This window comes from Opisthocomus hoazin, chromosome 20 (assembly GCF_030867145.1).
Source record: "Opisthocomus hoazin isolate bOpiHoa1 chromosome 20, bOpiHoa1.hap1, whole genome shotgun sequence".
In the NCBI taxonomy this organism is placed as follows: domain Eukaryota; kingdom Metazoa; phylum Chordata; class Aves; order Opisthocomiformes; family Opisthocomidae; genus Opisthocomus; species Opisthocomus hoazin.
The window spans coordinates 9,880,503-9,901,755 of record NC_134433.1 but is presented as its reverse complement, the minus strand read 5'-3'; the positions used below and the strand labels follow the sequence as shown (position 1 = coordinate 9,901,755).

Below are 21,253 nucleotides of genomic sequence, written 5' to 3'. Positions count from 1 at the left end.
TCTCTGGTGGGGACGCTGGTGGCCACGGGGACGGGTACAGGTGGCTCTGGGGATGGGCAGCACTGGGTGGGGACTGGCCAAAGCCCTGCTGGTGGCCCTGCTGGTGCCATTGCTGGTGGCCCTGCTGGGGACATTGCTGGTGGCTCTGCTGGTGGTGGCATGGGGACATCACTGGTGGCTCTGCTGGTGCCATTTCTGGTGGCTCTGCTGGTGGTGGCACTGGTGGGGACATCACTGGTGGCCCTGCTGGTGCCATTTCTGGTGCCATTGCTGATGGCTCTGTTGGTGGTGTCTCTGGTGGGGACATCGCTGATGGTGTCACTGGTGTCGGTGCTCCTCGTGGCGTCACTGATGATGTCACTGGTGACCTTTCTGGTGGCACCGATGGTGGATCCCCCAACAGTTTTGCTGCCGATCCCACCAGTGGTGCCACCGCTGCTCGGGGTGGCACTGGCGACGTCGCTGACAGCGTCACCGATGACATCACCGCCGTCACCGACCCGGGGAGGGGGGCGAGCCTGCGCCGAGCCCTCCCGCCCGCCTGGGGGCGCTGCCGCCGCGGGGAGCGGCCGGAAGTGACGACAGCGGGCGGCGAGCAGCGGCGGCGGCGGCGGGATGAACGCGCCTCCGGCCTTCGAGTCGTTCCTCCTCTTCGAGGGCGAGAAGAAGTGAGGGGGACCGGCGGGGAGGCCCTTGGGCGGGCTCCAGACCCTGATCGGGCCACGGGGGGTCCCCCCCGGACCCCCCGCGGCCTCTCGGCCTGCACCGATCGGAGGGAGCCGCTCCCTGAGGTAACGGCCGGTCTCTCCCCGCTCAGGATCACCATCAACAAGGACACGAAGGTGCCCAACGCCTGCCTGTTCACCATCAACAAGGAGGACCACACGCTGGGGAACATCATCAAGTCGTGAGCTAAGGGGAGGGGGGTGTGTAAATTTTCGGGGATTTGGGGGCTTTTAGTTTTGCCCCTCGGAAAGCTGTGGTGGATGTTGTAGGGCAAAGCAATTCTGGCTTTAAAAAGGAGGGAACAGCCTGCACAAACACATTCGTGGCGCCCTGTTTGAATGTGTTGGGAAAGCCCGTTAGAAACACTGCTTTTTAATTACTTTTCTAATATAAAAAGCGTGCTGCGTGGTTGTTCACTGCTGCTCTTCCCTTCCAGGCAGTTACTAAAAGACCCCCAGGTGTTATTTGCAGGCTACAAGGTCCCGCACCCGCTGGAACACAAAATTATCATCCGGGTCCAAACCACCCCCGATTACAGCCCGCAGGAAGCTTTCACCAATGCCATCACGGACCTGATCAGCGAGCTCTCCCTCCTGGAGGAGAGGTTCAGGGTAACGGGGTTTCTTTTTTCTTTAACTTGAGCTTCTTGCCATTGAAAGCTGAAGAAAGAGAGGGGTAGCATGTCTTAGGGCTGCTACTTTAGGCCAATAAATTGATTAAAACCGTGCAGCATCGTGTTACTCCGCTCCTGTCAGGGCGTGGCTGCTCCCAGGGATTATCTGCATGCCCAGCAAGGGTTCAGTGGGTGCTCTGTAATTCCCCAGGTGGCCGGCACTGTTTTTTTCACAGCCTTATTGGTACAGAAAACATTTTTCTATTCACAGAATCACAGAATGTTCGGGGTTGGAAGGGACCTCTGTGGGTCACCCAGTCCAACCCCCTGCCCAAGCAGGGTCACCCAGAGCAGGCTGCACAGGACCTTGTCCAGGCGGGTCTGGAATATCTCCAGAGAAGGAGACTCCACAGCCTCCCTGGGCAGCCTGTTCCAGTGCTCCGTCACCCTCAGAGGGAAGAAGTTCTTCCTCATGTTCAGCTGGAGCTTCCTCTGCTTCAGTTTGTGCCCATTGCCCCTTGTCCTGTCGCTGGGCACCACTGAAAAGAGTCTGGCCCCATCCTCCTGACACCCACCCTGCAGATCTTTATCAGCATTGATAAGGTCCCCTCTCAGCCTTCTCTCCTTCAGGCTGAACAAGCCCAGCTCTCTCAGCCTCTCCTCGTAGGAGAGATGCTCCAGTCCCCTCATCATCCTCGCAGCCCTCCCTGCCACAACTCTGGGGCAGTATTTTTCTTTTTCTCATTGCTTCTGCTCAGCTGTGCAATTGTATTTATTTGGCCCTTGATTTTTGAGACTTAATCAGTGCGAAAGGTTATTCAGAAGAACCTGTGGGGGGCCATGAATGGGATACAGGCTGCGCAGTGTTTTGTGATGTGCTGGTAAAAGGTAGCAGCGTGCTAAGTTTGTAAATTGTTTTGATGTCAAGTGTTATTTTCTGGACGGCGTAGAGATGTCCACTGATACTTTGTGGTTGTTCTTGCGTTTCACAGAAGTCTTACAAATGTTTCACCTGACCCCCTCCAGCGCAGGAACAGTCCTTGCCTTAGCAGGTGTATTTTTGTTTGTGTTTTACAGGTTGCTATCAAAGACAAACAAGAAGGAATAGAGTGAAATCACCCCACTTAGAGCGGACTGAACTGCTGAGGCAGAGCGATGCGGCTCGTAGTTGAAGGCTGTATTTAAACCTCCATTCATGGCAAATATTTTCCCCCTTGTCCGACTAGTGTTTAATTTTTGACAGCAGCAGCTGTAATTTGAGGGGGTTTGTTTTATACCTGACAGGCACTTTGCCAAGAGGATAAACGTCCTGTTTGATTTGGTGGATAAGTCATTAAAATGATTTCTACTTTTCTAAATGGAGCCTTAAGGCAAATATTTGGGCTGTTGGCGAGTTTATTGTGAGTGTACGTCCAGAATGAGAGGGTGCGGAGTGGCAGGGAACAATCTGCTTTTCCTTTTCAAAAACTCTAGACACTGCCGACCGATCTGGTATTTTGTTTTATTAAGTGTCATTTCTATAAAACAAATGCACAAATTGTGAAAACTTACAGTAAAAGAAACCAGATGTTTACAATGACTCGATGAGTTTAACAAACTCGTACCCTTTTTTTTGTCTTTTCTTTTTCCTCTTGCACGTAATAGCTGGTCTAGAAAACTTCATGGTTACATGGGTAACAGTCACTAATATTGCACTATTTCAAAGCATGGGAATGAAACTCTGTTACAAGGAACTATGACTTCTTCCAAATTGCTGTTATGTTCACACTAGTTAGAACAACAAGGTAAGTAAAGGTAGGGTCTGACACCACATTGTTTATTAGGACTTCAGTCAGCTGCTCCCCATTCGCCTGAAGCTCTGGCCAGTTGAGAATCTACGAGAACAGAGTTTGGGTCAGGAAGGAGCCGTGGTATCGTCTCTGATGGGGGGAGGTTATTAATTACTGCATGGCCTGCTTTGATGATTTGGTTTCTGTGGAATCCACTCCCCTGCCAGCCTGGGGAAGCTGAGTGAAAAGGTTCTTCCCCCTTCGGAGGGAGGTGGTGCAGCTTTATCACAGTTCTCCTGAGGGACCAGGGTTTAACGTGGAGGGACTTGGTCAGAAAGGAACAAGGGAAAGCAGCTGGAACCGAGGGTTGGCTTGGGCAATACGCTTGCAGAAAGCTTACAGAACATGAGGTCACATCATACCGCGATGCAATGATGGCTCACCACGCTCTGGAGTGAGAGCCGCCATCGTGCAAGTGAGCAGGCACTGCCCCGAGGCCTATCGCCGCCAGCCAGGGAAATACCAAGCAAAAAAAAATGATGGCATGAGCACACAGGAGCAGTGAGCCCTTTGCTGGGTGCCGTTCTGCCAGGGAACAGCTGTGCTGGCTTCCCTCCCCTCACCCCATTGCGCAAAGGGTGTCTGTGTGCCTGTATTGCCAGGCTCTCCAACCACTAGTTATTTACTTTTCTGGATTTTTTTTTTTTTTTAAGCTTTTCTGCCAGGAGAAGTTGCCAAGCTGCAGAACTGCAGGAGCAAACAGACTTGCTTTTCCTGTCACAGTTGTGTTTGTGTGAGGTTTGAAAGATGGCCTCAGTCACGCTCTGGAGGTTGCTTTTAATGGCTTGTGTGTGTTAGGCAGAGGTAACACCAGGCACGTTCTGGTGTAAATCTGCTCAGGAGACTCGGGTCAGCTGCACCGGGGAGGAGGGGAGGCCCAGCCCTGCCCCAAAGGGTAGATGGGACCTACCTGTGTGGGAGGGATCCTCTTGTCGGAGCATCTTCCCTTTGGGGAGCTCCAGGCTGTGGTGTAGTTGGAGAGGTTGTACATCCACACGCTTCCCTTCTCGTCCCCGCAGAACACGTAGTCTTTTGCTGTAAGACCAAAAGAAGGAGCTGGAAAACAAGTGTGGAGCTGGGAGGCCGCTCCTTGATAAACCAGAGCTCATGACAGTGCTGTAGGATCCCTGGGAGGATGTCGTATTGCAGCAGAATTCTATTCCCAGCACAACATACTAATCTACTTTGCTCTGAAAAAAAGAAATGAATTTGAAGCTAAATCGGCTATCTTGCTGTAGTACAGAAAAGCTAGTGATACATGTTTTGGCATTTCTTCTAACTTTTTCAGACATTTTGGTTTTGAAAGCAGCAATCACATCAGGTTTATTCCTTGTTAGCCTCAAAAGCAGCTGCCCCGTGTGTGGAATTCTACCCCTTACTTCAGGTGCAGTAGGCATTGAAAGGGCTCTAGAAAAGCTACGGGGCCGAGCCATCAGCTCTGTGCTTTGAAGAGCTGCACGAGTAAGACTGTTGGCGTTGTGCAGCTGGAGTAACGCCGTGAGCTCTGTTCCATGGCAGACAGTATAACTGCATTTATGTGTTACTTAGTGACATACAGCTGGTGCTGGGCTGCGGCTGCACGGTGCTGGAGCTGCAGCGTAGGGAGCTGAGGGCTCCTACTGCTTGCAGAGAGGAGGCAGACGCGCTCGCATGGATGGGGACTGAAATCCAGGGCTGCTGTGACGGGTGAGAGGGGAGGCACGCAGCTCAGTGGGAATCCCGGCCATCTCTGCTGCAGGGACTGGACAGCCGGGCTGCTCGCCCGAGGCGGGGGCTGCCTACCTGGGCAGGTGCTGAGCGTCAGGTAGGACAGGTCTGTCGTGGACCACTCGAGCTCAGCTAAGATAACTGCAGATAGCGTTCGCTGGCATCCCTTCCCCTTCCCGTCGAAAGACCGACTCCAGCTCCATAAATATATGCATCCTGGTTTAGAGCTCTTGGAAACTAGGGAAGAAAGGGGGGAGAGGCTATGCCAGTGGCTGAGAAGTGAAGTGCCTCAAGGAAAAGGCTGGCATCTGGTGAGCTTTTAAGACATGGGACCCTGATACTAGCAGCAACTCTTTCCACCTCCTTTACCTTATTTCAGGATAATTAGAGGCTGCAGAGGGATTTTTCAGTCCCACGGTTATGTTCCTGAACTGCTGAACAATCATCAGCTTTTCAGAAAGATCCAGCCCATGCTTTAGGCTCTCTCCCAAATGTAGGAATCCCCAATTCCCCTGCAAAATCATACTGCTGCCCCCAGCCCTGGAGCAGAAAGGGGCTCTCCTTCCATGTTGGCACTGCTCGGCCGAGCGTGCTCTCGGGCGTGGGGCCATCCGATTTCCAGTCCTGCTAAGGCACGGGCTCACACCTCTAGCCCATGTTTTAGGAAATAAGAAGTGACTCTGGGACACCACTATTCCATGTAGCCCCCAGAAATCTGAGGAAGAGGGAGTCACGCCCCATTCAGACCCTCTGCTCATCATGCTGGCCTTGGCCAGCCACACGCTGGGGTGCCTGACCGTTTATACTCACCGACGACATCATCATTCAGAAAAGCCAAACCGTCAACCCTGTGAGATGTTGTCATGCCTCCATCCTCATCAGGAAACTGGAATACGGCATCAAAAGGCCTAGAGCAGGGGAAGGGTGAAATGAGTCCACTCCTGAATGGGCAGCAGTGGAAGGGCATCAGGTGCAGAACCCAGAAGGAAATTCACATGTTCGTTAGTGAGTCTCTTGCCAAACTCGCATGAATTCCCACTTGAACTTTTTTGTAGGCATCAGGATTAGTATATGGCAGCAGGGCATGGCTTCACTCCTTTGTTGTAATTTTTTTCTGTGCTCCTACAGAGAGCCAGTTTCCTGGGTAACCTCACATACCAGAAGCGGAGCAGGCTTTGCTGTGTGACTGGAACTCGATCCCAGAATTTACACTCCCTTACACTGCCTCCAGATCACACGCCCCTGAGCTTCAGCGTACTGCATTACACTCCTGTCGGCCTTCCTTCAAAGCGGTGTGGCAACACTCGTAGACTGGAGCGTCAATACAGGCTGAGGGCTGCTAGCTTGGAGCACTCCTCTAGCATTATCCTAGCATTTTTTCTTTCCACTGTGGGAGTATGTTTTAAGTTTGGTAGGATGTGCTTCTTTTCTTGCTCAGACCTCCTCAGTTAGAAACAGAGCCTTTGCTAGGGCTACCTCTTCTTGTTATGGAAAGCAAATGCACACCCTCAACTTTTGGTTCTCACCTGCTTTTTTGTTCCTTATCCAGGTTTATATTCCAGGCAAAGCAGCCGCCCTCACAGCCAGCCAGCAGGTACTGATCCGGGCAGGTGGGGACCAGGGCAATCCGTAAGGGAACAGAGCCCCCTTCCAGCACCAGCAGCTGGCTGAAAAAAAAACCCCAAACCAACAAAACAGAGAACAAACAGTTAAATGGTGCTGCGACGTGATAGTTACAGGCTCCTGGCCTGGCCCCATTGGGTTTTTGAACCTTTACCTTGCTTTGAAGTTGTAGTCAGAGTCTGGAATCCCAATATCCCAGAGTGCAATTCGCTTGTCATAGGCTGCAGCTGTGGGACACAGAAGAGAAGCAGGCAGAGGCATCGCTGCTCATCTGGCTCTTCTCGTGCTAGCTGGCTAGGCTACCTGTGCCACAGGCTGTAACACACTAAGCCTGCGGCATCAGAGAGCTCATAAAGCTCAGCGGCAGTCACCGAGGCTCCGCTCTTCACAGACACTGTCAAACATGCACGGTCAGTAATTGCATGCTTATCCTGTGCGCTAAGGGGAGCGGATAAATGGGTTGTTTCCTGCTGTTCACTACTAACCTGTGGCTTCACAAGGTCACTAATTAGTGCCCCTCTGAGCCCACGTTTCTGGTCATGGGTTTTAGTGGAATCTAAAATATGAGCTCCAACCCTTACGCTCAGGCAGACACCACTTTATTCCACATATCCATTGCTTATTGTGTTCACATCCATGGCAGCCCCCATTGGGAAAATTAAGTACTGATGTAAAATGTGAAAGGCTTTTTAAAAGTTTTTGTCACCAAGCTGATCTACTGCTAGTGGAAACATCCCTAATACTCAGAGTAATCTGGATCCTCATCAGCCAGCATCCCTCAAACTGTGAGTAAACAGGTCAGTGTCCAGTCCCCAAACAGGCATGCAGAGATTCTATTACAACACAGTTTTCTATGCAATATAACGAGCCTTCCTGTCCACGCCATTCTGTGGATGTGCTATCAGCCTTACCCCTCTAGGCTTCTGCTTTTTGCACTCTTGAGCTGCTTCTCAAAAAGTATCTACTACCAATACCCATGTCTTAAAAAAATTCCACTTTTAATGGTTCATGTACCACTCTAACCACTCCAGGGTGTGGGTAACTGTAGGCAAGAGAAACAATGAGCTGTGGGGTGCAGGTGTGGCCTGAATAGCTCTGTAACAGCTTACTTTACAAGCCTGACAATGCAGCTGCAATCTGTAATATGATGGTTCATTTCCCACCAGTGCTTAAGCCTCAGTCTCGGTGGGCCCTACTGTGGCAAAGCTCTCCTCTACCTCAGCACCCGAGTAAAAGTTTCTGATGAGGCACAGAACTCAAAAATACTTTCATTTATTCAAAAGCAATTAAGCACATAGTTTTGCTCATTGGGAAAAATGAAACCCAACAGCCCATTACACGCTGCATTGCCCCAGTGCCATGCTCGACGAGAGCTCTGCCAGCTGACTGCTGGCTGCCTGGCCCGCAGCAGGCTGCTTTGGTATCATTCTTCTTACTCACCCCTGCGGAACGGATCCACTGCTGGGCTTGTTTGTGGCTAATGCGTGCATGACAGCCACCCCGAGAGCTTCCGAGAGAGAAATGGGAGCTGCTGCACCTCAGCTGAAGAGTCAGGCTCTGTGGCTGAGACACTCAGTACCTTTTGTAGACTACTGCCATGTGAAACCAACGATACTCACTCCATAACGTCTGTCCACGCTTTCTGTGTGTGTGTGTGTGTGTGTGGTCCCTACCCGCACCTGCTTGCACTGGTGACAGTTCCCCTTGTCAAGGAAGCCCAGCCTTTCTACATTAGGTACTCAAGCTAAAGAGATTCTGAACCAGAGACTTACTGAAGAGGTGAGTTTCTTGAGTTGGGCTGAAGCAGACAGTAGCAATGGGCTTTTTATGAGCCTTTATCTCACCGTAGCAGAAGTCAGCCGCCACATGAATCAGTTTGACGATCCCTCTCCTCCCAGCAGCTGCTAAGATATTATGAGATTTTTTCCGACTGTTGCTGATTACCATTGTGAGGGTTGTCCATGCGACACTGAAAAACTCCTAGGACAGAGAGAAACCGAGAATAGCATGAAAGGGAACAGCCAGCAGGATGGCTGTTAGCTCAGAGATAAGACAGCTATCAATCACGAGAGCTATTCAGGTGAAATGACAATGAATACTGAAGCTGGAGCATCAAATCTCAAAACAACCCTCTGAAGAACACAAACTATCAAACCAGGATGTTTATTCCTCTGTGCTCTCAAGCAGTCTTAGCAGCCTGGAGACTCATACGTAGGCCTGTGTGAGGAGAAGAGAGGCAGACTAATATTTTAAATTAATAAAAAAAAACCAAAAAACAAACCAGGCTAACAGGATAAGCAAGAAATGTTTACTGTCTATCTCCATCCTTTTAAGACCTGTCCACGCTACTTCTTGAAACCCTTTCAGAACTCTTTGCAATGCGTATTAAATACACGGGTAGGTAATGATAATGGATTGTGGTATTTCCATTCAATGCTTACAACTCCCACTTGCAACCTACCTCTGTAGCCACCTTATACTTTTTCAGCACCGTCCCTGTCTCACAGTCAATCAGACAGACAGATTCCCCTCCACATGTTGCCACGGTTCTGGAGGAGCTCACAACAGGATCTGAAAGATGAACAGAACAGGTGAGAAGTTCCCAGGTTCACAGATAACACATGAAGACTGCAGTTTATCACTGCCTGGTGCTCTCCCAGTCTCCTGTTTTCAAAGTCAAAGTAGTATGTAAGCAAGCCTCTTCCTGACAACGGAGACTACAGCTTGAAGGAGCAGGGGTCTAACGCATGGAGTCCGCTGGGATTCCAGAGCCGGGTGGTTCTGGGAATCCTGCAAACCTCTTTAAGAGCTCACCTTTCCTGGCTCCACAGTCTAGCAATGGCTCGAAGACACAGGACCAGAGCTGCGTTTTAAAATCCTCGCGGCTGTTGCCTTTACTGTGACACTGAAGAAAATGCAATGGCTCTGCACTGACATCCTCCTACAATAAACCATCCACATTTAGAAAATTCATTCCCCTGACAGCGGTTTGCCTGCGATTGCCTTGACAGAACCCTCTACTGAACACAGCAATCATCTGAGTTAAACTGAAGTATTTTTCAGCTCTTCTGTGCTACAGAGAACAGGAGAGACTGAGGTGCCACCAACGCTCAAGACTCCTAAACCAGCAGGAAAACTCTTTAGAAAAGATGTGCCCAGCAGACCCCAGCAGCGAACCCCATTTCCAGCTACAGAGAAATGTGAAAAACCCTTTAGATCCCCACTGGTCTGAGCTGCGGGAGAAACACCTTTCCCCACGCAGCCATCAGTTTGACCTGAGAGCAAGTCATGCCAGTCCCATTCCTAAGAACAGGCTTTCAGTGCACCACCTCAGAGCGCTGGTCCATCCATCCCCTCCAGGGGATTCACTGTCTCCAGGGGGAGCCTTCCCTGACGCCTCTGAGAGATTTAAAACAACAAAAGAAACCAAAAGAAAAACCATAATTCACAATATATCTGGCCAATTATGAGCTCCAAGCTGAGCAGAGCTCTGACGAAATCTGAATGCGGCTCCTCCCACTAAACCAAGAGGCCGAAAGTCAGTCCCACGGGGGTTGATGAACATACCCTGCCCTTGGAGTTCTTCACTGGGGTCAAGCTAACAACTCCGTTGTCCTGCTCCTGGCTTTTCTGTTCCCCTGTCAGCTGGCTGGATCTTCTGTTGCTTTGTCCCTTGGGAAACTGCTCTCCATTCTGTGTCCCTTCAGCTCCCTGCTCAGGGGTTGCCTCTTTGGCTGGCTGGTTCGATGGTCTTGGTTCATCAGGCGCTGGGTCATCCTGCATGTGACTGGACTTTCTGGGATTAACTACAGCCTCCTCCTTGGTGTTTGCCTGGGACTTGGACCTCTTGTTTCTAGTGCCTGATTTTGAATGATTTCTTTTCCTCTTGCTGGGCGTTACTGTGACCTACAAGGCACATTGTCAGTTTCTGCAGAAGGTTTCTAGCTTCCCTGAGACATGCAGATGATTTGTAAGTCAGAGATATTAACTACTCAAATGCAAGTACCCTCCCATGGTTACAGACTGGGTTCCAAGAATCAGACAGCCCAGAGCTGCAGAGTTCCTAGAGGCAGAAGCTAATGAAAATCACACAGCCAGTCTCATTTTCATCTCCCTTCCCTTGTCCCAGTTACTTGCGATTTACATACAATGTGGAAAAACAAATCTGGACCGTGGACCAAGGGGGTTCAGTTCGCAGCCGTTTCAAAGAAGGCAAGCACCGCCACAGTCTGGCCACGCATCAGTCCAGTTCTCTCATTAAAAATATCCCTTCCTCAAAGGAGAGGTGGAGTCAGTAGGACTGTACTCCTGAAACGTTTTGGGTCTCCTATGACAATGGAAACTCTCCTCTTGGAGAGTAACTCAACCTTCCCATTGCTGGGAAAGCTTTCATGTGGCCATAAAGAGCAAGCCTCAGCTGTTGAACGCAGGCTGGAACCTGAGACTCCCCCTACGGTTACCAAAGGGTCATAAATGTAAACTGACAAGTGCTGCTGAATTCGTGAGAAATAAAAAGGATATTATTAATGTAACTGGAAAAATCACCTACCTGACCCATGTCCTCTGCAGCTTCCTTAGGGCTTTCTGTACTTTCTTCCTCATTCTCATCCATTTTTTCCTCTGGATCAGGATCTGTGTTTAACTCCAGACCCAGTGTGTATGCCAGAAACTCTTCTGCAATCATTTTCACCTTAGAGGAATATAGGTGGATATGTTTAAAAAAAAAAAAAAAAAAAGACAAAAAACAACAGCAGTCAAACTCCAATGTGTAACGACAAGAGCCGCTTGTCACTACACAGGAGTTTTTAGTATCTACTTCCACTGTTCTACGTGAATTTCACAAGTGATGGGGTCCTCAGCTGACAGCCTGGCAGGCCAAGTCCTCTGCTGTTACTACACAACCCAAGAACTTCACTTTGTCATGGACATCCAGGGTACACATTTGTGAAAACAACAGCACAGCAACGAAACAAGACAAAAGAGAGTTGGAAGCCTCAACTGTATGTATGCACATACAATTAAAACATATGTTACAAGCTAAATGATATCTTTCCCTACTGGGAATAACTACAGTTCTGCCATTATCTTATCGCCTGTTGTACAGCTTCCATCAAGACTAAATGTTGCCATTAGAGTTATTTGCAAATCAGTCTTGTTAATTAGTACAAGTATCATTATTGCTTATGAATTAAAAAACCATGTTTAATGACAGTCATCGCAACTTGGTGCACGTTTAGTCCTAGTGCTTCTGTGACTGCTTAACAAAGCAGTGAAGAAAACCAGAGAAGTGATACCACCTGTCTGCAAGAGCCTTGAGACCCTGAACCCAAATCCATCGTGCACTTTAATCAAACCCACTCAGAATCAGGCTGCAGAGTCCTTTGCCTGAAGAACAGAAGGGTAAGTAAAACGTAACCTACCCGCCAGCGGGTGAATTCACTGAGTGAGCTGGGTCCATACACTACATTGGTTTGTACTGACTTCAGGAACTTTTTCTTGATGGACTTCACTTGCTCAGCCGTATATTTCTCAGGAAGTTGGTCACGGAAGAATTTTTCCCAGTGAGCAGTAACCTAGGCAGAAAGACTGTGTTTATTCAACAGAATACCACAGAAAACCGCAGCAGAAAAGCATGAGAATACTTGTGAAGGCATTTAAGAAGTTGCCAACCCTGAGGCTCTGCTAGCTACACGACGGCAGTGTTTCCATTTATTTTATCAGCATTCAGACCATGACTTCAGCTAACAAGAAACCCAATTCCTCTGAACTGAGCTTAAGTGAGTGTGGCTAAGCAGATACAGTCAACACGGACCCAGACCAATGCCTGATTTCATGCCTCTGGATCCATAGCAAATGGTCTTCAGTAGTCTTACACTGTGCCCTACTAACAGGGAATAATTTATCATATAAGGCAGGGGCTAACGGGGATGTTTGAGTTTTCTTGTAGTTGAAGTGCATGCACGAGCAGGACTGGTGCACCTGTCATCCCTATTTATAATGATACCTTGACTCCAAAAAGCTTCTGAACTGTGGGCACAACCACGCAGATGCTCACCTGTCAGCACAGTTTCCCGTCTGAGGGTTTCTGGTGGGCACTAACACACCCATCAGCATTTGGACCCAACCCACATTTCACGTTTAGACACAGCAGTAAGAACTGGGCAGCCAGGTACAAAGCAATACCATCTGGGACACAGACACCAGCACAAAAGGAGCAGCACAGGGGAGCATTTGGTGTCTCATTAAACAGCCAACCATGCCCAGCTGCCTGGAGGATAAGAGGCTGAGCAGCTCTCACCAAGACCCTTTGAGGTACAAGCTATTACACAGATAACACTTAGCGCAATACGCCATCCCAGTCTTCAGTATTTGATCTCTCCACCACTGCTACACAGAAGGAATTAACAAGATCAGCTAACTAGAATACAAGTGGTAAGAGCAGTACTGCACAAAAAAATACCCTTTTTCATAATAGAACAATAATTTTGCTCAAGATCACAACATGCTTTGTGGGGACGTTCTGTCAGGAGCTAAACTGTGTACGTAAATGAGTGAAAACACAGTTCCAAACCGGCACAGCTGAAGAAGAACGGTTCCTGGTGTACGCTGGAAAAAGTGAGATTATCCTGAGCTTGGTTTTGTGCTCCCCTCTCCTGGTGCCAGGACAGTGATGGGAATTAGATGGGGAGGTGTACGCAGTTGTTATGTCAACACGGGGCTTCTCCCATATTTGAACGATGATTGGCGTGACCTGAAAAACTAGAGGGCCAGCCACAGACCTTGCTGGCCCTGCTGCTGTGATTTGAACTGAAGGCAGAAGCTGGCTACACAGAACAGGTAGAGCAAACGCCAGCAGTGACCAGAGAACGCAGCAGTAAGACATTTGCAAGGTGGCCCACACTGCGGGCTGTGCTCAGATCACACCAGAATTATTGTTCATCATTCGATGTTTGTTTGAAACTCTGTCATTAAACTGAGCACAGTGTTTAGTTACTTCTCAGGTGTTTAGAGATTAAGAAAATATCGCCCATCTTACCTTGCTGGTGAGCTTACGACTATTGACATGCCTCACATGATTAGCCAGTTTGGTTATATCTTTGCCGTTGAGTAGCCGAAGATTTTGCAAAAGAAACATTACTTTATAGTCATCGTTGAGCTAAAAAGAGAAGATGTCAGAGTTAATTGTACACATTGTGCTTGCTTTAGCTCTAGTCCTTTATTAAAACACAGCCAAGGATAAGAAGAATATATTATGTCAGGAAAAGCCATTTCATAAAATCTTTTCAGCATTTCTGACTTGAATAGCACCTTTTAGTTGTAAATTAACGTTCTCCTATGATCCTATGGGATCTTAAACTGCAGCCAACGGACCTGCCTCACACTTAGGCAGTACTAACATCCAGCACAGGGCGGTGGCGGTGTCACCAGGCCCATCTGCTCCGCCGAGGTCCAACCAGGGCATCCTGGGCACATCCCTTAACTGGGAGCGAGCAGCTGACACTGAGCAACGCCTGCCCTGCCTACAGCAAACCAGGGCCAGCAGAGCTTCCTTGGGTCAGGGGCGCTTGAAGTCACACCAGTGCCTCAATCCAGTTTACCACACAGCCACACATACACTTCTGCCAGCACGCAACAGCAAAGAAGCATCTGGGGACGGCGATGGTGGCTGATGCCAGTTTGAAGCACAAGTGAAATTACAGTTTTGAACGCTTAGACTGGTACAGTCAGAACAGCCTCTTGGAAGAAGTCAGAAAATCTAAACTAGACTAATGACCAAGCTTAATTCCTCACCAGAGGATCAAGTCTGCTCTTCCAGAGCACAAGGGGCACTAAAACCAACATATAAGAAAGACATTTCTACACAGTCATTACTATATTCTACAAAAGCACGAGCATAACATATCCTGCCTGACAAGCTACATAATATGGAACCCCGGCCTGGAGAATCAGGAATTCCAGATACCCAGATTTCAGTATCTGAGTGGTTTTGGGCAAGTCACTCCTGCAGATGGGGAAATAGTGGCACAAACTGGTGAAGGGGTGCAAAAAGACTGGCTGCACTTTCAGATGCCCTAACACTTGCTGCCTACAACAATATATAAGAACTAGGCACAACTGCTGTCTGTTTCCCCCTCTTTTTAATGCTTAGCTTGTAGGGATGGGAGGTAACTCACTGTCAAGTACACGTTGTTCTCATAGGTTAGCTCCTCGAGAAGAGGGAACTGTTTCAGAGCAGTTACATCTTCCAGTTTGTTGTTGTTGCAGTTTAGGACACGCAGATCAGGCAGGGTTAGACTGCTGGGAAACTTGTCCAGTAAATTATCAGAGAGATCTAGTTTCTGCAGATGCCTCAGACGGGAGAACAAACGTGGGTCTAAGTCTCCAGTCTTCAGTTGCAGCTTGGACAGGCTGAAAACAGAAGAGAACATGAACTACCTGTAACTCATTGGAAAAACGCTGACTTTCACAGGGTACGTGGTCCCACCTGGTGGCACCTCTCAGTCTAGCACAACTCACTGGGCGAACCCCAGCAAACCCACTTTTTCCTGTCTGCAGCAGTATGGACTGCAAGCAGACAGATGTGGCAAAGGTGCTGTGTCTAAGCTAACAGACACCATCAGAGACTCCAGTCTACCAAAGTACTTGCAGTACAATTAACCTGCAGTTCAGATAAACCTCCTATGGCAAACAGAGCTGGCTGTGAGCAGTGAACAGCCAGAAAAGTTCTCGTTCATAGCAAAAACTACTACACCTCTAAGAATTTTGGTATTTTATTCCTTTGCAACGTAAATTCAACAAAACAAGCTGTGGCAATGCAAGACACTCACTACACCATCGGTCCACCTTGTCCACAGAACGCACTAGATTCATTATTTCACTCACTGCTTAGAAATCAGCACCTCACAGCTGGTGAAAGCGATGTGAGACCACGATGATTCCAAAAGGCTGGTCCCATCCTCCCCCTCACTTCATGCTGACACTTGCACTCACACAACGATGTGGCAAATTGGATCAGGTTCCTGATGTGGTTCAAAACTTTTCTTCTCTGCATCAGAAATTAAGTTCAGGCCAAGTGCAGAGTAGGTCCCCAAATAATTTGGCTGTTTGCAAAGAACTAACTTCACAAAAAAGTATTTCTTCTGTTTCTTTTACAGTGAATTTTGCTGCAAAAACTTCCAATGGCAAATATGGAAATCTACCTCAAAATCCCAAGGCTGCCACCAAAACAGAAGCATTCTGTCCTGAAAGTGGCACAGTATTTGTGAGGGGGGAAAAAAAAAATATCCCTTCTCTGTAAGAAAGTGAAAACTGTGTATCGTAAGAAGGGTCATTCAGATTGTATTAGACCATTCAGTTGAGCTCCAAAGCGAGCTTCTAGTCCAACAGCCAAAGCCTCTTGAGGACACAAGCCTGAGTTCCTTTCACAAACAGAATCTCCACCTCTAATGAGTAATAAAAAAAGGCCTTCTAAATATACATGAAGTGTGAATAAACAAGGTACATAAAATTAGGAAGCAATACCACTGCTTCACTTGTCATCCCAGCAGCCTAACCAGCCAGTCCAAGCATTTAAGAACGGTCAAACGGAATTTAGCTGGCTGCAAAGCTGAGTGTGACTACTGTGTCAGTTTGGGCAGAAACACAACACAGTGCTCCCCAAATGGACTTTCTGAAACCCTACCTTTCAAAATCATGGTATGAAGCTCAGGGGAAAAAACCACACTCTAGAAGTTCACCATTTGAAACATCTCAATGTCACTTTATTACCCAGATTACTGTGGCCTATACTCCAGATAAACTTTTGAGTTTCTCTCTAAAAACAGTTGTTTTAGCACAAGACAAACTAAAAGAAATAACTTTAAAGAGCACATGTGAAATCCAAAACTCTGGCATCAGCAACAAAAACCGCAAAGGCACCAGCCACAAACTGGCTAGCTGAGTCACTCAGTTTGACCAGTTCTGGAATAGCGGAATTCCACCGTGCTGGAGACACGTATTTTAAATGGCCTCTGTCAAGGATCTGAGCAACAAAACTATTTTTAGTGGTTTCTAAGCGTGTCAGAGTTTATTCTCCCTCTCTGCAATGTTTGAAGTACTAACATAACAGGATTTAGAGAAGATGGAAAGTGATGGAGGGAGAGGAAAAGTGAGGGGAAATAATGCCAAAAATGTCTTTATTCCCCTCTAAAATTGAGGCCAGAAGAGATACTCTTATTTGCATTAAGCAACTGCTAGCAAAGACAGAAGTGCTTTGGGGTTAGGGAGCGTATCTTCGGGCTAGGAAATCAGGATCCAGCCTTAAGCAGTTTTACAGAAAGAAGGTGGCAGCATATATACAATATAAATGGTGAAAAGAGGTGGTAACTGCTGATAACCTATCTAGTGAATGCAGCTCCACTAGTGCTCACTGATCCTACATCAAGAATGCGATCTCCTGCTCTGTGCTTTGTAACCGTCTTTTTTCAGTAAAAACGCTTAGGGGAAGAAAGACGAAAAAAGGATCGCCCAGGCTGAATTCAACTGGAATTTTCCATGGGCCTGTCTGCACTTACTTCAGCGTCTCGATCTTTCGGAGCCTTGTAGATCTTGGAACCGCTCTTTCCAAAAGAAGTTCAGTAGTAATTTTTGACATTTTTACTCTCCACCCTTCTGCTGGAATCACTAATCAGTCAGCCGTAGGACCTCTTCTCGCAGCCTTCCTGGAAAAACAAACAGGACTAAGAGGAAGTCGTTTCAACCGACTCCAAAAGGGGGAAAAAAGAAAGTTATGAGGTTAGCTACTGATTCTGCTGCTGTGTTTGAAGTCACCTTTTTTTACACAGTTGAAATAATACCAGAGATTGTTCTTACGCTGGGCACACACTCCCCGCACACTGACCCAACCCATCTCCAAACCAGCAGCGACACCTCCCTCAGCTACTAAAGCGAGAGACTTGCCGTAGATGAAAGCTGTCCAGGGGGTGACGGCACCCGGGACTAGGACAGCCTCGCAGTTGTCTGACTGCACCTCTCCTGAGCAACAGGGCTCTGCTCCAAGAACTCCGACACGCTTTCCAATAAACAGCGACAGTAAGAATAAATACACCTGTTGTGAGTGTTTTCCTCCCAAGGAAATGACACAGTGCGCTGCCTGGCCTGACCAGACGGACAGACTTCCTGGCTGACAATTTCTAAATTCCCTAAATTTTTGGAAAACGGAATTAATTACCAGAAATGTAAAAGACCCACCAATCAATAACATCATTCCCTCACCAAGAAGAAAAAAATCAACAGTGTTCTTCATGTTACTGGTAATTAACAGATGTTTTCATGCATTGCTGTGGACAGGACAGTAAACGCACGCACAGATACACTGATATTTAGAATAATAACATGGACAGAGCCAAAGCAGCTTCACAAAATTACTGGTTCGTGACTTCTCGCTCTTTCTAACACTGATTCCAAGGGAGGGAAATAACAAGACAAGAGCTCCGAGGCCAGGCTCGCTACTGTCTTTCGGTGTTAGTCTTGCCGCGGCCCAAACGCCACTCCAGCAGATCGCGAGGAACAGGCAAGGCATGAAGCTGTCCTTGGGCTTGGCTTCAGCACCACCGCACGCCTACCGCACCCGGGGCGCCGGGCCTGGCGAGCGGCGGGGCATCGCTTCCCTACACCTGTAAGTGGGGAGAATCCTTCACGTCCCAAATGTTCCACACCAGCACCAGGAGCACCCAGCCTGAAAAGCCGCTTGGACAGCGGCGGTTCGGGATTTGACCCTTCAAGCAACAGAGCTGTCACCAAAAGCCAAACCAGAGGAGCAGGCCCTCGCCCGCTGAACCTAACAAACCTCCCTGCGCGCTCACCTGTCGGAAAAATTTGACGCCAGTGACGGCGGGTGTTCCCGCCACGCTCTCTCTGACCCCACTGACACCTCGGACGCGGCTGTGGCACCCCAGGAGCCGCGGGGAAGCCCGTGACAGGACATGTCCTCATCACCACCATCAACCACAACCCCGCTCGCCACAAAGCCCGTCGCCCAGCCGGACGGGGAGCCACCACCCACCTCAGGCTCGGCAGCCAGACCCAGGCCAGAGCAGCACAGCGGACGTTAAACGGAGTTTGGCTGTCACGGCCCCGCACCGACGGGACCCCTGCCTCGGCTAAACCCAGGAGAGCCGGGCGCTGCCCGCGGCCCTGCCACCGCCATGCCGGGGATGACAGCGACCACGCCGCCAGCCCGCGGCCCACCCTGCACGCACCGGGCGGCCCCGGCGGGCCCTCAGGCGGCGGCGGCCCTGGGAGCGCTGCCCGGGCTGCGGGGCAGAGCGGCTGCCGGGCGCAGGCCGCGGCACGGCCCGCCGGTAAAGGGAACGGCCACGCCGGCTTCGCACCGAGGCGGCCGGGCGGGGCTCTGGGCCGCGGTCGCCGCCTCACGGTGCCCCGGCCCGGAGGCCGCGGTGACGGCCGGCGCCGGCCGCGGCCTGAGGCGCCCCCGCGGGGAGGGAGGGTGGGCGTTGAGTGGCGGGACTACAACTCCCAGCGGCCCCCGCGGCGCGGCCGGGCCCCGCACCGCTTCTCGGCGCCGCGGGGACTGCTGGGAGAACGAGTCCGTGTGGGCCCCCCCCCCACCCCGCCCGGCCGCGCGGCCTGCGCCGAGCCCCGTGTGCCCCGCCGCCCCCCGCCCTCTCACCTGGCAGCGGGCCGGGCCGCGGCGGCGGGAGGGGAGGAGGAGGAGGAGACGGGGAGGAAGGGAGGGAGGAGGGGAGCCGGGGCCGGATCCTCAGCGCAGCCGGCGGGGATGGAGGAGGCGGCTGGCGACGGCGGAGGGCCCGGCTGCGGCTGCAAAGGGATCCGCTCCTGCCTCCTCTGCGAGGGGCCCGCGCAGGCCGCTCCGCCCCCGCAGGTACCGGGGAGGGGGCGGCGGGGCGGGGCCGGGGCGGAGCGCGGGGCGTTGAGGGGGAGGGGGGCGCGTCTGCCATGTTCCCAGCGGGCGGGGGGTCGGCCTGGAGGGGACACGGAGGTGGGGGGGGGAGGCTGCGAGGCGCCGGGAACGCTCCCCGGACACCCCCGGGCTCAGCGCTGTCCCCGGGGATGTCCGGGGAGCGTTCCCGGCGCTCGCAGCAGTCCCCCCAAACGCCAGCACCGCCCTCAGCCTTCTCTTCTCCAGGCTGAACAAGCCCAGCTGCCTCAGCCTCTCCTCGTAGGAGAGATGCTCCAGTCCCCTCATCATCCTCGCAGCCCTCCGCTGGACTCTCTCCAGTAGCTCCTCATCTTTCTTGAACTGGGAGAGGGAGCTGGGCTTGTTCAGCCTGAAGAAGAGAAGGCTGAGAGGGGACCTTAGAAATGTTTATAAATACCTCAAGGGTGGGTGTCAGGAGGATGGGGCCAGACTTTTTTCAGTGGTGCCCAGCGACAGGACAAGGGGCAACAGGCACAAACTGAAGCTGAGGAAGTTCCAGCTGAACATGAGGAAGAACTTCTTCCCTCTGAGGGTGACGGAGCCCTGGCCCAGGCTGCCCAGGGAGGCTGTGGAGTCTCCTTCTCTGGAGATATTCCAGACCCGCCTGGACAAGGTCCTGTGCAGCCTGCTCTGGGTGACCCTGCTTGGGCAGGGGGTTGGACTGGGTGACCCACAGAGGTCCCTTCCAACCCCCACCATTCTGTGATTCTGTGAACTGGGGAGCCCAGAACTGGACACAGTACTCCAGATGGGGCCTCACCAGGGCAGTGTAGAGGGAAAGGAGAACCTCGCTCGCCCTGCTGGCCACACTCCTCTTCAAGCACCCCAGGATCCCATTGGCCTTCTTGGCAGCCAGGGCACACTGCTGGCTCATGGTCACCTTGTCATCCCGCAGCACTCCCAGTCCCTCTCCACAGAGCTGCTCTCCAGCAGGTCTGCCCCAAGCCTGTACTGGTGCAGTACTGGGTTTCCTACACGAGGGACAGACGGGCTTGGCGCAGCCCGGCCTTGGCAGTTCTTATCAGCTTTCCTCACTCAGCAGTTAGGGACAGGACAAACCGTGGGTCCGCAGCCAGGCTGAGGAGCACCGACCACTCGTCCCCTCACAGATGTGGCCCTGAGGATCGTCTGTGCTCCCCCCTCTTTGCAGGAGGAGCACATTACTAGGAAAGGAAAGTGGCTTTAAGCAGGTGGCACAGTAATGCTGGAGCTGTGAGAAAAAGCGGGGAAGGGCCGTTCCCCAAGAGCCACTGTAAAATTGCTCACGTCCGCTAGAATCCTGTACAGGGAGTTTTCACGCTGCAGCGTCAAGGTTGTAGGGGTAAATCACGGAAATACCTTATCTTGATAAGTCCTCCCCCCACCGCGCTTTTTCTTCTCCATTGTTATTTCCACAGGGAGAAGATAATTTCACTTACTGTCCAGCAACAGGCCTAGCTAAAGGAAATGAGCGCTCGGAATTTGCTGGCTGGGCATTTCCATTTCCAGGGGTGTTTCTGACAGAGGAGTTCATTAGCGAAGATGAAGAATCCGAGATAGTTGAACTGATGGATCGAGATGACTGGAAACCGTCACAGTCTGGCCGAAAGAAACAGGTTTAAGCACTTTTGTTCTTAGATCCCTCTGGAAAAGGAAAGCTGTTTTCAGTTATAACCTCAAATATTTAGATGTTTCACTGAATGTTTTCCTTTGAAAGCTTTTCCTGAAATCAATTGCAAGAATTACTTGTCGTTAAAGTCAACTTCTTGCAAAAATACATGATGGTTACAACAAACGGTATTTGATGGTGCATGTCCAGGCATTAACGTTCACAGA

The 21,253-nt window shown here is 50.4% G+C and overlaps 3 protein-coding genes across 7 annotated transcripts in view; 2 read left to right on the top strand and 1 right to left on the bottom strand.

The window, feature by feature from the left end:
- The first annotated feature begins 559 nt into the window (after nt 1-559).
- Nucleotides 560-2,697, top strand: LOC142363775 (DNA-directed RNA polymerase II subunit RPB11-a). Its single transcript, XM_075440475.1, has 4 exons — nt 560-668; nt 818-907; nt 1,163-1,337; nt 2,417-2,697. Exons 1-4 carry the CDS (start codon nt 616-618, stop codon nt 2,450-2,452), a joined length of 354 nt encoding a protein of 117 aa, XP_075296590.1. The 5' UTR covers nt 560-615; the 3' UTR covers nt 2,453-2,697.
- Nucleotides 2,698-2,826: 129 nt separating this feature from the next.
- LRWD1 (leucine rich repeats and WD repeat domain containing 1) lies at nt 2,827-19,442 on the bottom strand. Of its 5 annotated transcripts, none has more exons than XM_075440466.1 (16): nt 19,169-19,442; nt 17,052-17,198; nt 14,673-14,907; nt 13,535-13,654; nt 11,919-12,071; nt 11,048-11,188; nt 10,066-10,404; nt 9,313-9,439; nt 8,960-9,069; nt 8,271-8,478; nt 6,653-6,725; nt 6,402-6,542; nt 5,686-5,783; nt 4,951-5,112; nt 4,079-4,203; nt 2,827-3,213 (listed from the first exon to the last, which is right to left on the bottom strand). In XM_075440466.1, exons 2-16 carry the CDS (start codon nt 17,129-17,131, stop codon nt 3,073-3,075), a joined length of 2,253 nt encoding a protein of 750 aa, XP_075296581.1. In that variant the 5' UTR covers nt 17,132-17,198; nt 19,169-19,442; the 3' UTR covers nt 2,827-3,072. The 5 variants fall into 5 exon arrangements, with proteins under 5 accessions (XP_075296581.1, XP_075296584.1, XP_075296580.1 ...); XM_075440469.1 differs by having other exon boundaries at nt 17,052-17,194; XM_075440465.1 differs by lacking the exon at nt 19,169-19,442 and adding an exon at nt 18,542-18,787.
- Nucleotides 19,234-21,253, top strand: part of ALKBH4 (alkB homolog 4, lysine demethylase) — a 2,962-nt gene continuing 942 nt past the window's right edge. The window contains exons 1-2 of the mRNA XM_075440471.1: nt 19,234-19,381; nt 20,836-21,033. Coding sequence (XP_075296586.1) covers nt 19,277-19,381; nt 20,836-21,033 — 303 coding nt within the window. The 5' untranslated portion in view covers nt 19,234-19,276. The remainder of the gene's footprint in view (nt 19,382-20,835; nt 21,034-21,253) is intronic.

Bases quoted from the DNA above. Each gene is read 5' to 3' on its own strand.
- LOC142363775 (XM_075440475.1), top strand. From the start codon at position 616: ATGAACGCGCCTCCGGCCTTCGAGTCGTTCCTCCTCTTCGAGGGCGAG. The intron at 669-817 runs GTGAGGGGGACC...CTCCCCGCTCAG, and splicing joins CTCTTCGAGGGCGAGAAGAA to GATCACCATCAACAAGGACA. The intron at 1,338-2,416 runs GTAACGGGGTTT...TGTGTTTTACAG, and splicing joins TCCTGGAGGAGAGGTTCAGG to GTTGCTATCAAAGACAAACA.
- LRWD1 (XM_075440466.1), bottom strand. From the start codon at position 17,131: ATGTCAAAAATTACTACTGAACTTCTTTTGGAAAGAGCGGTTCCAAGA. The intron at 13,655-14,672 runs GTGAGTTACCTC...TTCTCTTTTTAG, and splicing joins AGAACAACGTGTACTTGACA to CTCAACGATGACTATAAAGT. The intron at 6,726-8,270 runs GTAAGTCTCTGG...TGTGTCCCACAG, and splicing joins TCAAGAAACTCACCTCTTCA to CTGCAGCCTATGACAAGCGA.